This window comes from Aphelocoma coerulescens, chromosome 5 (assembly GCF_041296385.1).
Source record: "Aphelocoma coerulescens isolate FSJ_1873_10779 chromosome 5, UR_Acoe_1.0, whole genome shotgun sequence".
In the NCBI taxonomy this organism is placed as follows: domain Eukaryota; kingdom Metazoa; phylum Chordata; class Aves; order Passeriformes; family Corvidae; genus Aphelocoma; species Aphelocoma coerulescens.
The window spans coordinates 64,404,583-64,421,941 of NC_091019.1; the positions used below are offsets into that span (position 1 = coordinate 64,404,583).

At 49.1% G+C, this 17,359-nt stretch overlaps 1 protein-coding gene across 8 annotated transcripts in view; it reads right to left on the reverse strand.

The window, feature by feature from the left end:
* Positions 1 to 8,501: 8,501 nt before the first annotated feature.
* Positions 8,502 to 17,359, reverse strand: part of KTN1 (kinectin 1) — a 75,166-nt gene continuing 66,308 nt past the window's right edge. For all 8 annotated transcript variants that reach the window (XM_069018574.1, XM_069018575.1, XM_069018579.1 and 5 more), the window contains 4 exons: positions 16,280 to 16,363; positions 14,910 to 15,002; positions 10,224 to 10,343; positions 8,502 to 9,006 (listed from right to left, as the gene is read on the reverse strand). In XM_069018574.1, the coding sequence (XP_068874675.1) occupies positions 10,239 to 10,343; positions 14,910 to 15,002; positions 16,280 to 16,363 (282 nt within the window). In that variant the 3' untranslated portion in view covers positions 8,502 to 9,006; positions 10,224 to 10,238. The remainder of the gene's footprint in view (positions 9,007 to 10,223; positions 10,344 to 14,909; positions 15,003 to 16,279; positions 16,364 to 17,359) is intronic.

The window sequence follows — 17,359 nt, forward strand, 5'->3', positions numbered from 1 at the left end:
CCCTGAAGGAACCTCTGAAAGCACCCGGGGCTTCAGGCTGCAGAGGGAACAGCTCCGACAGCTTCATTGTTCCCTGACAGGAAGGAGGAGAACCATCACCTTCCTGCGTGGGAGCAGCGCTGAGGGAGAAGGGACCCGCTAGACGGATGAGTCATTTCCATCGCCACCTCCTCCCCCAGTGCGAAGCATCCTCAGGAAAGAACAGGAGGCATCCTTTCCCTCCAAGCTCCCTGGCTGCCGGCGAGAGGAAGGCAAAAAAAACCCAAAGCGCTGCCAAAACCCCATCCCTGCAGGATGTGTGTGCCCCCCAGACCCAGCAGTGATGGAGCAAATGCTCTCAGAGCACCACTGGCACCCAGCAGTGGCACCCTTGGGTGTGGACTCAGACCAGAGCAGCAGCCGCCCAAAAAGGTGATTTCCCAGCCCAGGGTTTCCTCCTCAACAGCTTCCCAAGGCAAGAGGATGGTGGAGACAACCCTGCTCATGAGTGGCAGCCTGTCCCCATCCCCAAAACCAGCTCCATGGAGGCATGGATGCTGCAGCATCCCCAGGCTCCCCACGTCATGCATCTCTGGCTGCTGATGAGGAAAACCCCCATCCTCATTACTAAAACAACTGGAAAAGGCAAAAGGCAGCACCACACCTCTCCCAGGAGTTCTACTCCTCGCTCCCACCTTAGGAGAGTGGTGAGGGACAACTCACACCTCCCTAAATTCCCTTCCAGGCTGATGCTTGTCCCATCTTGCAACTCCCTGCAGGCAGAAAGCTCCCGCAAAGCCAAGGCTGCCTTCACCACTGTCTCCCATCTCTGGTAGCCAAGGAGTTTAACGCCAGGTAGGAAGAGATGTGAACCATCCAAACCCTTTTAAAACTGTCAGGGGACACATCAGCCCTACCATTGCTCCGTGCAATGTGTAAATATTTCAGGAAATTAAAAAAGATGCTCTTCATTGAGTGTCTGCACGCTGGTTTTGGGGAGACAGAGGTAAGAAATTGTGCAGCTGTGGTGCTGTTTTATCAACCAGCACATCCAGATCCATCCAGAGCCACCATGGAAAGGAAAACCACAGAAAAAGTTACAGAGCCAGGAATGTTTTATCCTGCAAAGTACCAGCCTGATTTAAAAGTCTCTCTACCTCCAGGATGCCCCATTCTCCCCAGTCAGCAGAAGAAAAGACTCGGAGGTTTCACATAAAAGGAGGCTTTTTCATGGGAGAAAAATGATGGAGGTAGGGAAAACAGAAGTGAGTGGAAAACACTGAAATCAGGATGCAGCAGTTCAAAGCCTGTGCAGGCTTAGCTGCTCTAATCTGAGCCCTCCCTCCCTTCCCTGAGATGCCCAGTGTACACAGAGCTGCTGCACGCAGCCGCTGAGCAAATGGTAACGGAATATTATAATCGGATTTTAACAAAATTAAAGCCCCTGCAACCCGAGTGGGAGAGCAAGGTAAACAGCACAGAGGAAGGCTTAAATGTGCCTTTCCATCCCACTAACTCCAGGTTTGCTCCAGCTTAGGCAGCAAAAGGACGTGGCCCCTGCACCCGCCTGGCACAGGGCGAAGCCCTCCCTAGAAGGGTTTCTGCCAAGGACAAACCTTTGCCACCATCCCACTGCTGCCTCCAATGCTTAATTCCCATTTCCCTCCCTATTATCTCATCCTAACGAAGGCGTCTGGTGACGGTGGACAGGGAGAAGCCTCAGCAGAGCCTCCCATTTCCAGAGGGGCTGCTTAATGAAAGGCTTCTCTATTATCGGGTTATCGCTCCCCGATTTTCTTAATTGAGGCGATGCACCTCCATCCTCTAAACTTCAAGGATGACAATAATTAGCACAGCGAGTCGTTATTGCTCTCATCATCTCTCCCCTTCAGGAAGTACAAGATCTAAGGCACCAGCCATGAATAGGAAATCCAGCTTTGCCGGGCACACTCTCACCGACCTCGGAGCCGCCCCACGATCTTGTAATGAGAGGATTAGCCCAGAATACATATGTGGCCCTTTAAAGGGGAATATTTATTAAAAATACATCAATATATCACTGCTGGGGTGCACACGCAGCTTATTAACAAGAGACCCCCCTCCTGAGCGGGCTTTTGTCAGCAGCAAACAGAGCTGGGGAGATAAACAGCAGCTCCTGTAATTAAGAGTAGCCCTTGTGTTAATGCTGGTTGCTGTTACAGCAGCTTACTGTCGGCTGCAGGGCCTGGGGAACCAGGATGATGGCAAAGGCTAATGCTGAAAGGTGGATTTAGTTAGTAAAAGATGAGCCTGGAACACGGGTTTTAAGCAAAAGGTGAGGGGGGAAAAATAGTCATACTTGGATTTAGTCATCCTGAGGCAAGATTTAACTGCAAATGAGGAGCCAGCACTTACAGAGTCACAGGATGGTTTGGGATGGAAGGGACCTTAAAGTTCATCTCATTCCAACCCCCTGCCATGGGCAGGGACGCCTTCCACTAGCCCAGGTTGCTCCAAGCCCTGTCCAACCTGGCCTTGAGTGATAAAATTCCTCCCCTTGTTGGTGAAACACACACACACGAACAGAGATATGTATGTAACATATATGTATGATGTTTATATGGGATCAGAGCTCCATTACTGGCACAAGACATGCTAAACATGCAGTACTGGGGGATCCTCTCCTGGTCATAGTCCCAAAGGATTCACCCTTTACCCAGCTATAGGGGATGAAATTGTCTCAGCTTCCAAAAGGACCCTGCAGAGAGAGACTCACCTGTCCAACACCACAAGATTGGCAATAAACTCATGCTGACCAGCAAGAACAGGAATCCCAGGGCGAAGAAAACTTGGGGAGGGTTTGTGTTTCTGCCTGTACAGCCCCCCAGCCCGGCAGCAACATGTATATGTGTATTTAAAATGCACCTGTGTGCTGCAAAGCTCTTCAAAAGACACCTCCCAAGGGGGCAGAGGGCCAGACACAGCGACCCCACATCCCCCCCAAAACCAGCACAGAGCCCAGCTGCACTCCCCCAACAAGGCAAGGGGAGAGGGGAGGTTATATTTATATTCCATTATATGTACAAAAATACATAATATATAAAACATAACGTAAAATATACAGAGATCAGATATTGGGAAGGAATTCCTGGCTGTGAGGGTGGGCAGGCCCTGGCTCAGGGTGCCCAGAGAAGCTGTGGCTGCCCCTGGATCCCCAGAAGTGTCCAAGGCCAGGTTGGATGGGGCTTGGAGCAATCTGGGATAGGGGAAGATGTCCCTGCCCATGGCAGGGGGTGGAACTGAACAATCTTTAAGGTCCCTTCCAACCCAAACCATTCTGTGGTTCCACGATATTTAGAAGTTCCCATTCTCTGAGTGTCCCATTTTCAGGCTTCTTCCCAACACACACTTATTCTCAAGAGAGCAATTGTGTTCTCACACTCACACACCAACAAACAGGTTGCTCTTGCTGGTTTTCCTCATCAGGTTTCAGAAGCCCTTTGAGAGAACAGAGGTTTCAGTTTCTCCTTATTTCAGCTGGGTAACAAAATGCCTCGTTGGGTTGGGAACAGGGACTGATCCCGCTCTGCCAGGGCAGCCAGCAGCTTGGAGTCTCCTTAAGCCAAGATTTTCACTCCATCACAGGACCCCAAAAGCAGGAGATTTAGGACAGACATCCTAGAAAGCACAACTGACTGTTTGGGAGTCCAAGTCCTGCTGTCACAGCTTTATACACCCAGGGACTGAGGACACAGACTGAGGCATGTGCAAAACAACTAATTTTTTGTTGTATTTAACACCTGGGTGAAGTCTGGAGGCCCCATTCTGAGTCACTGAAGATTCAGCAAATCATCTCAGCTATGTGGGGGCAAGCAGCACTTAAAATTACAGCTGTTGTGCTTCCTCAGCCAATTCACAACTGCATCCATTGAATTAATAATGACCAGCCAGGACCAGCATTGCTGATACAGACCAGCTCCCTCTGCTCCTGAAATATTTATTGATTTTAAAGAATTATATCCAAGCCTGGTGCAGCTCAGGTTGTTTTCCATAGGGTTGGGTTAGGATGAGCCCATTTGCTTAGGCAAGAGATCAGGTTCTTCCAGGATGGCCCTGGGCAGCACTGATGTGCTGCAGGAACACTCTGGCTCTGAATACGAGCTTTGAAATAGTCTTGGGGTCTTTCTTTTCTGTGCTTTAAGCCTGGTTGAGGTGGTGAGGGGAGCTTTACCCAAATAGGTCCTGTGAGAACATCACAAGGGTCATGAACCTTCAGGGTCTCCATCCTCTTGTGGCTTTGGGTCCCACAGTGGCACAAACAGGGCCCACGGCCACACTTGATGGTGGTTTTGTTGATATAAAGAATTGCTGATGGCCAAGCTGGAGAATCAAAGCCCACTGGGACCCCTCAGCTCATCTGAGCTGGATATTAACCCCAGATACTCAGAAATTAAAAGGATGAAATTTAAAGCTGTTTTCCAGGCCCCCATCCCTTCTCCTTTGAGGGGCTGCTCAGGGGATCCTGTGATGGTCACAGTGGGGCAGAGGATGAAGTTCAGGGTCTGGGGGGTCACAGCTGCACAAAAAAATACCACATTAATGCCCAAATACCCAGGTGCAAACCTGCCCTTCCCACAGAGGAAGGAGAAACCTCTGGACCTTGCCCATGTAGTGCAAGAGGAACATGGATCGCTGCAAAACTGGGGAAAAAACAAACCCACAACGTTTTCAGCAGCGTGGAATAAACCCTGCTCGAGGGCCTGCATTTCCCCCAGTTTAATTAGCTCCTCAATGATGCAGAGCCAGCTTCCCCAGGAGCTTGAAGATGTATTTTTAGGTGCAACCACTCCAAAAATAGAAGCATCCCTGCAGGAAGCTGCAAACAACCACCAAGGAGCCACGTGCGGGTTGTGCTGTGGATGCACGAGCTGAGAGCAAAACTTGCACCCATCCCGAGCACAGGGGACATCAGAACAGGGGCACTTCCAGCAGCCACCTCAGCACCCTCCCACATATGGGCTTGGAAAAATAGAAACACAGAAATTCAAACAGAAAGGAAACATTTTGTACATCCCCGTGTCACAGCATGAGGAGAGGTGGGGTTTGGAAGGGGACACACCACAGGAAACCTCCCCCAGTGAACACCTGAGCAAGTCTTGGCATTCCCATGGGTTGTCCTGTACTTCTGGTCATTCATACAGACTTAGGAAACTCCTCAGGATTTTTGCTGACCCGTTTGCTTTGGCAGTCTCACAGAGGAAAACATCCAGATAAAGCTCCAGAGAAGACCACTCTCGGGCTCTAATCCTGTCCCTGTGACAGGCAGAGCTCTCAGCAGAATCTGTGCCTTCAGGAATTAGTCCAGCCTTATTTTAAGCGAGTCTGGGAGAGAAGACACCCTCCATGAAGATCTTTGGCTAAACCTCTCTCCAAGGAGCACCCCTTCCCCTCACTCCCCCCCAGCCACTGCCCAGCCAGAGCTGACAGGGGATCCACAGGGATTTGTGAGAGCAAGATAGATCCCCAACAGGATGTGAGAGAAAGCCTGAATGCTGGAAGAGTAGCAATCGTGTCCATTTTGTTTTAAAGCTTTTGGAGACCTTACATCCCCCACAGCATCACCAGAGGGTTTCTCCCCAAAACCTTTCCTCTCCAGCCAGGGCACAAGCACAGTCTGGCTCCATGGAGGAGAGTTTTTGCTGGAAGATGATGTCTAACCTTGAAGTCTGGCAGAAATATGGTGGTTTTCACCTTCTGGATGCTCCCTTAGGAACTCCCATTCAGCTTCCACCAAGAGCCACAGAAGAGCCCCCCCCTACAACCCCTCTGCTCAGGAAGGCAGAGCCCTGCCAAAACCAGCCTGGCAAGATCCTTGGTGAGCACCAAACTGCAAACATCCCTGAGAGAGCTGCAGGAGAAAGCCAAGGTCACACACGGAGCAGGGGGGACACGGGGACCCCCGGGGAAGAACACACAGCTGTGTCATTGCAGAGGGCTTTTATGGCGAAATCATCTGAATTATTTGGGGTTGAATTAAAGCTGCACGAGCTTTCTTTTTTTAATCGCAGTAATAAATAGCTGAGTGAGTCACTGCCTGAGAAAACCCAGCAGCAGCTCCCGGGTAAACAACCTGCCGCTCCCGAACGCCGGGAACAGCCGGGAAAGGCTGCCAGGGCTGTGATGGGGGGCGCAGGAAAGGCAGCACAACTTCAGGGAGACAGCTCAGAGCCTTCCCTTGCACTTCCCATTCCCATTCCGAGGGACGATGACGGACTGAAAGCAAGAGCAGCCAGGTTGGTACAGGAGCCGGGCTCGGCAGGCAGCACCTCACGGGAAGCGCTCGGCCCCGCATCGCACGGCGCGGGTTCTCCCGCTGCAAATCACCTCTAAAAAAATAAATAAATACCCCCCAAAAAATCCATTGCCAGCATCCGAACATCCCACTTTGGGCTTTTTCCAAGAAAAGCATCCCTGTATCCATTAGCTATTGTCTCCCTCTAGCGCGGGCAGACACCATCCTGCGCCTCTCCTGCCGCGGCTCCCGGCCTGGCTGCGCACCGGGGCTGGAGCTCTGCGGAGATCCGGGGGCTCCCGGCCCTGGGAACACGCCCAGCACCAGCTCTGCCTTTGCACTGATGAGTCAGCTTCCCACACTTTTTAGATTTTTCTTTCTCATCCCATTTTCTCCCAGCAGATGCTCCGAGCAGGAGGGATTTCTCAGGGACCAAACCGGCGAGGCAAAGCTTCCCAAATTGGAGATGGCTGCCAGGAGCGGTGTTTGATCCAGGGCTGGAGAGGACAGCGAGATGAAACAGCATCCTTCCCTCTTCCCAGTGCTCCTGGGGAAGCAGCCTGACCTCTCCTCGCCCGTCAGAGAGGGGATCAGGCTTTACTCTAAAGCCGGCCTTTCCAGGGGATCCTTTCACAGCTGCCTTTAACACCTCTGTACATCCCCTAAAGCAAGATAAAAACCCGCGCCTAAATTGCAGAACTAAAAGATCTCCTGCCCTCTCCAAGGAGAGTTCCTGCCAAGAGAGAAAGGGAACGATGCTGCAAATCTCTCCCCACAGAAAATCAAGAGCCTGGAGACAGCCAGGCTCCAAAGGCTGCATCCAGAGGCTCTCCAGGCACTGCTGCCTCTTCCAAAAGCATTTATTCCTTGCAGGAGGCACATCCAGCACTTACGAGCCCACTTTTTAAAGGAAAAAATAGACATTGCTTTACTTGCAGAGCCCAGTTCTCGCTGGAATGATGCTTCAGAGAGCATGGGTGGCCACGGGGACTCCCCCAGAGGGGCAGGAAAGAATCAGAGCCGCAGGGACACGCCTCAGCCAAACCTCCATCTCTGAAGCTCCTGGGTTATGCTCTTAAATCATTTTAAAGCCGTCAAACCTGCATGGATCCATTAAACTGCCACTCACCCCCCAAAAATAGGTGTTTAGACACCTGCCAAAGGACCAGCCTCTTACCCCAACCTAGGCAAGTGTGGAGACCCTCCAGGGTTCAGGTTCTCCTTGGATCTGTAGCTGCAGCGGGTGTCTCTCTATGCTCTATTATCTAAGACCTGTACAAGTGAGGCTAGTGGCACTTGCTTTTTCATTCTATGGAATGAAATCTCCAAGGAACACATGGGACACTTTAGTGGCCATAGCTGGAGACCAGGGGTAGCTCCTCCTGTGAGGAAACCAGAGTTTCCAGTTTTTCTCTCCCTCTTCTGAGCTATTTCACAGCTCTCAGCAGGACTTAGCATGATCCAGATCACTGGAACCACGTAAGGAAGAGGCTTCTTTACCTCCTGTCTGGTGAAGGCCAATTATTAACTAAAACATAGCACAGAGGGGAGTGAGAACAGCTCAGGGTGAGCATTCTGATCTGTTTCACCTCTGCAATTAACCCCCCAATTAACAACTGATCCCTGTTTTATTGCCTTCCCTTGGGTAATCACGTCCTCAAGTGCTCTCAAGAACCAAACCACCCCTCACCTTGCCCACTGAAGAATCCCATAGGACTGAAGGGTTCCTCTAAAACACTTAAAACCCTAAAGCAGAGGAGGGGCCACCTGATCTCCCCACACCCCCAGCAGAAACCCTGTCCTACCAAAGATCCTCCCCACACTTGTTCCCAACAAAGCACAAGGTAACAGAGCATCCAAACCCTCTCCCAGAACTCCTTCCACCCCAGACTCCATCCAGGAGGTGGATCTGGGGCAAATGGACACACTCTGCACCCCACTGGCTTTGCCACACCCAGCTGTTCCTCCCCCTTGCCCTCCCTGATTTTTCCCAAGGGTAACACATGACACAGAACCACAACTTACGTGGCAGTTTGATGGGGATTTCTTGTCTTTTTTAAAACCTTAATACCTTTTCTTTAAAATAACAACTTGCTCTGGAGTTTGCCTCTTTTCAAGCTGGTGCCTCCTCCTCTGCCCAAAAACAAGCACAGTGGGTGCAGCCTGATGCTCATTTCGGGGAGGGGACAGGTGGAGACCTCACCTGAGTCATCCAAATTCACTTGAAAGAAGAGACCAGGAACACCTTGAATAATAGCATCCCTTTATTTGCTGACACCATTACAAAAACTGATTACATTAGCAACCAAAAAAAAAAAAAAAAAAAAAAGGAGTGTTTACTTGAGGTTGAAGTCAGAGGCAGCTAATCCCAAAAATGTAATTAAGTAAAACAGTGTACAACATCAGTATTAAAATGTCATTTCCCATTGGTGACTTTACCACATTGGAGTTTTCCGAACAAGTTTTATTGAGCAAAATAAGATAAAAGATTATGTGTTTACTGTCTCTCCAGGAATGTAAAGGTCTAATTATCCAAACAGGTTTGTTTTTATTATAAAACTAAACTCTGGAGGTGTCTACAGAGTTGGGTTTTTTCTTTAAATCAGTAGTCTAACAAGGATTAGAAAAGACAAAACTCTGTTCAGTGTTTCTGACAAAGTAGAAAGGGTGAAAACATAAATAAGGCTTTAATTTGGCAAAATATGATACAATGCCTTCTGCTATCCTCAAATGAACGATTCCCCCGTGACTTCACTCTGCAAGAGAAACACAAATCACCAGGTCAGAGGAGCAGCTTCCCAAGGGAAAATCCAGGACCTTGCCAGCGTTTCCTTGGTGTCAACCCACGAGGAAGCCCAGGGGAACGAGCCTGGGTGGTGGAGGCTGAGCAGGAACAGCCTCCCAGAGTAAAGGCCAAGGTGCAGCAGCACCTCCCTCCCTGAACACCCAGGTGCCCTCTACCAGCTCTGCTGTCCGTGCATTACAAAGGCAGGAGCATAAAAAATACCTAAATCAGCAGTAAGACAAGTCCCCATCCTCAGCAGATGAAAGGGAGCTCTGACACTCCTTGTTCAGTGCCAAGGCTTTGCTGCCTCCCAACACAAAACAGTTCCCAATTCAGACCCACATCTGCATCAGCTTCCTGAGAAAGTTCAGTGTCTGGAGCTCATCCAACTTTCAGCTAACTTTGGGTCACTTAAGAAGTTTACCAGCACAAAGGCCCAGGTTTCTAAGCTGGCTATGTATTGAAATAAAAGCCTTCTCCACGTGTCTGTGACTGGATGAAGAGCTCATGCCAGGCTGGTGCTTCAGGCACTCACAGCCAGCCATTGCTGGCAACTCAGTGAGAGCCCAGGGGGTTATTTTATATCCTCCATCCCAAAGCAATCAGAGCATGGAAGTGCAGACAAATTTGCTCACTTAGCAAACAAGGAGGAAAAAAAGCACAGGCTCTGGGAGAACAAAACCTGGGGCAACTGCTGCAGGAGCAGCAGGGAGTGGAAGGGAGGAGTGCAATTACATGCCTAGAGAGGGACCTGGGGACACAAGGTTAGTCTCAGCTGAGTGACATGTGCATCCAGAGAGGAACAAATGCAGTGCCTACCAGAAGCTTTTTATGATTTGCATGTGGAATTTGGATCAGGTATTAGGAAAAGATTCTTCACTGAAAGTGCTGTGAGGGTCAGGCTGTCCAGGGCAGTGGTGGAGTCCCCATCCCTGGAGGGATTCAAAAGCCATGTGGATGTGGCACTTGGGGACATGGGCCAGTGTTGGCCTTGGCAGTGCTGGGGGAATTGGCTGGACTCACAGTCTTAGAAGGCTTTTCCAACCTTAATAATTCACTGATTCTGTGATCTGATTCTAAAAAGTCTCATATTTTGACACCAGAGTTGTTACATTTGAACAAAGTCCCACCAAAACAGACCAGTAGCCATCTCAACAGCTGAACTGGGGGGGCACTGGTCACACCCACCTGGCTGTAGTGTCCTCATCCCTTTGAAAGCATTTGGCTTATTGACACGAGCAGCTTCTTGAGATGACCCACATCCTGGGTAAGATTCACCGCCACATTTCGCCTTTTATCACTCAATTCCTGGAAGAAGGAAAAAAAAGGAAATCATTAAAAACTCATTTACAATCTAATTACCAAGGAAGCCTAGAATTAGATCCTCTGTATAAAATTACAACTCGTGGTGCAGATGGGAACAATTCTTGTAAGTCAGAGGGTTATGGCCACATTTAAGGAGAACATGGTTCAAAGTCAAGGAGCCCTTTCCTGTTCCAGGGAATCACCTGCACATCCAGCTCCTACCCTCCCTGTCTGGGACTCCAATACTCCCTGCTTCCAGGAATTGTGCTGGTATCCACAGCTGGTCTAGCCTCAAAGGTTATTTCCCCACCAGCCTGGCTGAATCCCCCCCAGAGATGTGGTTAATAACACAGGCTGAAGTGCACAGGGATGACATCTGACCCCACAGCTGGAACAGCAAAACTCCTGGACCACCAAGGACTGGGTGTGACTGAGGATCTGTGGGATGGTGTCCTCAGCAGTACCCGATACCCGAGCCCAAGGCAGCTCCAGCTGTGAAACAGCATTTGGAACAGCTGCCTGGAGAACCACACCCTCCCCCACCCACAGCTATCCCATGGATTCACCCTCAGCTCCAAACCACTGCGAAATTCCCACTTGCCAGCAACACCTGCACTTGGATGAGGGCTTCACAAAGCAGTCCGAGCACCAGCCAACATGGAGAAAAGGAAAAATGAAAGCTACCATGAGCTAGGAAGTTTCCTGTGCTGAAACGAAAATGCTGAGCTTGTGTTCTGAAACAAAAATAAATGCTTTTTTTTTTTCCTAGGAATTCAACAGTTTATTAGTTGGGAAGTGTCACAGCTGAAGATGGACTCTCCCCCTCCTGCCTCCCTGCCTGCCAGCCTTGCTGGGCTAACAGTGCTGTGTAAACCCTGTTTTATTACCTTTATTGATTAACTCCTCCAGAGATGCACAGAGCACTCCACATCCAACACACACCTTACTGCTCCTCATTCAGCTCAGAACACAGACATGCAGATCACCTGCAGGAGAGCTTTTCCTTGAAATTTAACAGCTAAAAATAAGCAACTCTGCCATGGTGCCAGCAGTGCAGAAGTGCCCAATTCTCCACAGGAGTGCAGAGGTGTTTGCAGGCGCTCAGCATCCATCAGCCCCACAGAATGAGACTGATGCACAATGCGGGTGCAAATCTCTCCCCAGAGCTCCAGGGAAATTAAAGGGAGTTCAGAGAGGGCCATTTTCCTTGCTCCCATTTGGCTGGAAATGCAGAATGAGCAGTAAATCAAACTCAAGCACCTGCACCATTACAGAAACGACTGCGGGCTCAGACAAGAGAACAAAACAATCTACAGCAAAGCTCTTACTCCTGTGCAACTGGTAAACATTTTCCTACTGTAAAAAAATCATTGGGATCTGTATTAGGGTAGCCTTAACCTGTTTTACCCTTATTAAAGCAGAAAATCAGGTCTGTCAAGGCTGAGACTTGGCTTAGCAGTCTCATACAGGCTGATGGAAGTGGAAAGGCAAAGGCAATTAGCAGCACAGCAGATGAATTAATCCAGCACTGACCAGCAGTGAGGCTGCCTGGGCATCAGCACAGAACACAGCAGGAGCAAGGAAGGAGCCCTCCAGTCCACTCCCACCCCCATTTGTGGCAACAGCTCCTCCCTCCCTCCCTCATTTACTGCATCTCCCTTCTGTTTTGTGACCTCACTGATCTCAGGCAGTGTTGGCTCATGAATTATAGACACATCCCCAGCCCTCCCGGGGGCAACCTGACTAGATCCCGATGGATTTGGGCTCAGCACAGTCCTCCTGCAGCTCCTGCTAACCCAAGAGTGTACAGCTGCCTTACACAGCCACTGCTGAGCCCCAGCCCTGTGCTCTCCATGACTCAGGGAAAAGAGGGGAAACTTAGGTCAGATATACAGAAGAAATTCTTCCTTGTAAGGGAGGTGAGGCCCTGGCACAGGGTGCCCAGAAAAGCTGTGGCTGCCCCATCCCCAGAAGTGTCCCAGGCCAGGTTGGATGGGGCTTGGAGCAACCTGGGATGGTGGAAGGTGTCCCCACCTGCAGCAGGGGGTGGAACTGAATGGTCTTTAAGGTCCCTTCCAACCCAAACCATTCTGGGATCCTATGACTCCACTTCTTTGGGATATGGGGATGAAGAGAGGAAGAGGATGGCAGCGGGGAAGCCCCTGTGATTTCAGATTCAGACCCAGCAGCTAAAACAGGAGCTGAACCGTCTGGACAGATTCCCCTCCACTGTTTCACACATATGGCATTCCCAGTTCCCAGTGATGGAGTGTTCTACACTGAGATTTGGGGGGAAAAGCACATTAGATTTCACATAAGCCTCAAAATAAGCTCAGTGCCTAAGCAAGCTGCTGAATATAAATTACTCCCTTAAAGCACACTAAAAAGCCCCCTTTAGTCATCAGCTGGTCCCACAAGTGACAAAGCAGCTGATTAGAAACCCCAAATGGTCTATTTAAAACAGAAAGAAAAGGAGTCTAAAGAAAACACTCTGAGTGTGTTTGAGGGTTTATGCAAGTATCATTTCTCAATTTTGTGGGCTGGTTCCAGCACCCAGAAAGAACAAATATGTTTCATTTTCAAGCATGTGTTTTCAGGTCCTTCGTAAAAAAAAAAAAAAAAAAAAAAAAAAAAAAAAAAAAAGGCACTGTTGCTAGGTGGAAGTGGCTGGAAGACTTTCTTTTTTGATCTCAGAGCTATTTTCAGCTGGGTTTTTAGGCTTCTGGGGAGACAGTTTCTTTTTCTCCCCTCAGAAAAAAAAAAAAAAGGCAGCAGAAAAGGCTTGGAGAAAAGATAATGTTCTAATTCCAGCCTCTGCCAATGGCTACCTGTCAAGAGTGCTGCTTAGACAATTAATGTATTTTTACTAATGAAGGCTTAATTACAGGTTTATTAGGACTGTTTTTCCACACTCCTCTCTAGAATAAAGCCATGGATATTCTGGCAGAAACCTGGGTTCCATGATGTGCAGCAAGAGCAGAGCGATACGAGAGCCAGAGGGGTTTTGTGAGTTTAGGCTACAGCAATTAAGCCAAACGAGCACATCTGGGCCACCACAGGGCACAGCTAATGACAGCCCAGCTCAGGAGGGCTGACCAGAGCCACAAATGCCATGGCTGATGGCATGGCTGGCCCAATGGACCACATGGATAAGCCACGAGGGCACAGTGGAGAGAGCTGGGCATTGGCTTGTGGGGGGCTTTTCTCCAGCCTGCTGCAGACAGGGACACACAGCACCTGGCTGACACCATAAACCCCTGGCCTCCCTCTGGGAACACAGCCCTCCCATCCTCCAGGATTCAGCTCCCAGGGTTGGCACATCTGAGGTCTCACAGGTCCAGCTGCACCTCTGGCTCAGACTCGGCGAGCCCAGGGTCCATCAGCATCCAAGACTGATTAGCCTGGAAAAGCCATTTCATTCCTGCTAATGACTACAAAAGCTTTTCTACAGCTCTCCTCAGAGGACCTCGAGCTTCCTCTCGCAGCTGATGAAGCCACTGAGGCTGAGCAGCTAAAAGGAGTCAATACAAATTATTTGTCCTATCAGCAAGTGCTCCTCTCCCCTCAGATGACAGCGGTTCCTTCCACTCTGTCCCTCAGAAGAAAATGGGAAATGAGCTCCATTGACACCACTGAGCTGGGAGAGAATCTGCCTCAGCCTTCCCCTTCCCAAGTGCATTCTGGAAAGCTGTTCCAGGGTTGGGGTGAAAGCTCTTTTTTCCAGAGATGGAAAAAGCCAGTGACAAAGCCCCAACCCAACCCCCTGTGCAGGTGGTGTCTTTAGGGCCACACTCCGAGTACCAGCTCCACAACCACCTGTGCTAACAGCAACCCACAGGCTCAGGTGAGTCACCTGCAAGTGTGAAAAGCTGCCCACCCAATTCCAGACCCTAAAACTGGAATGTCATTGCTGGAGCACACAGGAACACCAGCAGTCTGCAGAGTCACCCACCCACAGGACAAGGCAGTGCTCAGGGCTGGGCCTCACTGAAGCTCAGCTTAGCAAGATTTTTGCTGCTGGACCACATCAAGGTCAACACAAATGCCCAGGAGCCATGACCAGCTGAAATCAAATTCTGGCTCTTGGCCACAGGTGCAGAGGAGCAGAAAGAACCATGTTCTGGCAAGAGAATCTCTGCCTGAGTGCTATAGGTAGTACCAGACTGCCTTTCTTTAGCATTACTGATGTCAGCAAGGGCCAACCCAACAGTGTTTACAGCCCACTTAAGTCATCAGCAGAGTTATTTTTAGCTTCCCTTTTCCCTTCTTGAAGGGACAAGTCTGGGGATCTCCCTGCTTTTGCCCAAACCAAACCAAACCAAAAACCCATCAAAAGCTCAGAATCTCTCCCCTCCCTCCTTGCAAATCTGAGCCACGGGAAGGAGGTCACGATCTAGACAGCAGCAGAATTCCCAGTGAACCCTTGACACCCTGGCAAGCTGTAGGACTGGAAGCTTCATCAAGCCCTAATTACCCACCAGCAGCACTTTGCTGGACCTCCCTTCCCAAAGTTCCCACTTTGCCCAAGATTTGTGTGGCCCCTGAGCAGGAGCTCACGGAAACACTCACCGAGTCTGTGCAAACGTCGCTGTTTTCAATAACATTGGCATCCCCAAAAACCTTCCCAATTTCTCTCTCAAGAGCTGCCAAAGACTCCTGGGCCTGTAAGGGAAAGATGTTATTAAAAAAAAAAAAATAAAAAGGAGAAACAGGGAAAACACAACAATTAGCAAAGCCCCATCTCCCTGAGAGCACCACAGACACAGGAAATCACTCTTCAGGAGGAAATCTGTTTTATGCCAGATTTGCTCCAGGGACCAACCCATTTGCCAAGACTGACATGTCTCCTCACAATCAGCATGGTGCATGTCAGCCTGCCTGCATCTGAGAGCAATCCTACAGGGAAGCTTTAACAGTCTCACATCAAGTTATTAGGTAAAAATTGTGCAGTAAATTTTGCAAGAGCAGGAGTGCAGGTCTCCAAAATCCTGTACTGTGAACCATGGACATCAGCACAGCTCGCTTTGTATGTTAACATCCAAGGTAATTGTCCAGAGCAAAATGTTTTAAATTCTTTATTGTAACTGGTTTCCTTTGGCTTCTCACCTCCTGGCAGTGCTTTTGTGATCATCTATCCCTGTCCCAGGACAAGATATGCTCCCCCAACAGCATTTCCCCCTCCAGCCCTGGAAGAACTCAGCCCAATTTGCTTACTATGCTGAAGGAACAAGGTGTTCCAGAGTCTGGAGCCAGAGCCCAGCCACTCCACAGGCTATTCCTGTCTCCATTTATCAATTCTCCCATGACAGCTTTGCTTCTGCGGTGACAGACAGCACTGAGACCTCTCATGCTTCAAGATTTTCCACTCCAATCCATCTTGTAAGAGCAGTCACCAAGGAAAAGCACAGGAAACCCACCTGTTTGTCCCATCACAATTGCACAGATCTAACTTTCAGGACTTGCAGGCTCCTGGATTATAGTGGATATGTCACCAAGCACAAAAGGGCAGATGCTTTGTAAACCAGCTTGTAACCCTCTCCCATTTGAGTCTGGATTTAAAAGCCTCATGCTGTGGTGTGGGTGGAGGGCTGTGGGATGGGCTTTTTGTTAGGCTGGGGTTTCTTTTAAATAAAGAATTATTTGTCAGCCCCAAATCACCACTTGTTCCCACTGGCATAAAATTATCATGAACAAGGGAGCCTTTCAAGAAGGACAATTAAACAGAGCTGTTAGCTGCAGTTTCATCATTTCTGCAGACATGATGCAGGTAGAGGTCTTACAGCCCAAATCACTTGGGGAACCAGCCAGTGGAGCAAGACACCCCACCAGGCAGGCAGTTCAAATCAAGTTCAAATCATCATTTCCAGCACTGCAGAACTACAGACACTGAGGGGTTTTGCTAACATTTATACATGCAGCTGCTAAGGGTCTCTGCTTACCTTGGGCAAGTCACCAGCTACCTTTTCTCTCTCGTTCTGATCAACTTTGAGTTTTGATAGTGTTTCATTTAGCTGCGTTTTCAGCTGCAAAACAGTAACAGAGAAAATCAGTTTCCCTCACACACACAGATTTCATCTGTCTGTCCCAGGGATTAACCCAGTGCACATGGACTGCAAAGGGAGAGAGATTTACTAACAATTACTGCACACACTGGATTAGGCAACATGTATGATGAGGTTTACAGGGACAGTCAAGGAAGAGAGACTCCATCTGTAAAGATAAAGGTAAAGAGTGGAAACTACAGAAGACAAAACATGGTTGGCATTGGCTTCCTTACAAATGGTTTCAGCTTTTCAACTCCATTCCAGGAGGAGCATCAGCCTCTCCAGCATCCTTATCACAGGAGTCAGCCCAGACTCCAACTTAACTCACAGCAAATATGCAAAAATGAAGATTGTCATCTTCCTAGTGCAGGCTAAACAGTCTCTCTACTGCTGAATAAACTAAAAAGCTCTATTTGTCATCTTAATAAAGCACCACTTACTACAACTATGTTGACTTAACCAGTCTGTTAATGTCACATCAAGGCATGAATCACTGACAGGGGGATATTAAGTTGTCGATTGTGTTTAGATTCAATCCAAAAAAGTGAAACTATTTCAGTCAAGAGGGATGAATACTTCATACTGGCTGCAGTCAGTACTTAAACTGCAGCCTTCCAAAGGCTACACAGTTTTTTAAAGGATATTTTGATTGCTCTTCAACACAGCACACAGAACCAGCCACAGCACTTGAGGCTTGAGCCTCAAACAGAAGTGCTAACAAGGAGCTCAAGTGCCAATTTTGTTGGATTTGTGCCTCTGAAGTGTGCTGTGCTAATGTTCACTATTCCTGCTGTCAATCTCCCTGGGAGCCAGCAGGAGATTAAAGGAGGGAACAATGGACTACCCAGAGCCCTGAATTCTCACCAACTCCAAACCTATACATTGTGTTTGTCTCACCCTCGGGAAGCTTCCCCCTTTGGAGCACCTGGACTGGTGAATGCTGGGTTTATACATTTTGGGGAAGCTCCTCTGCAG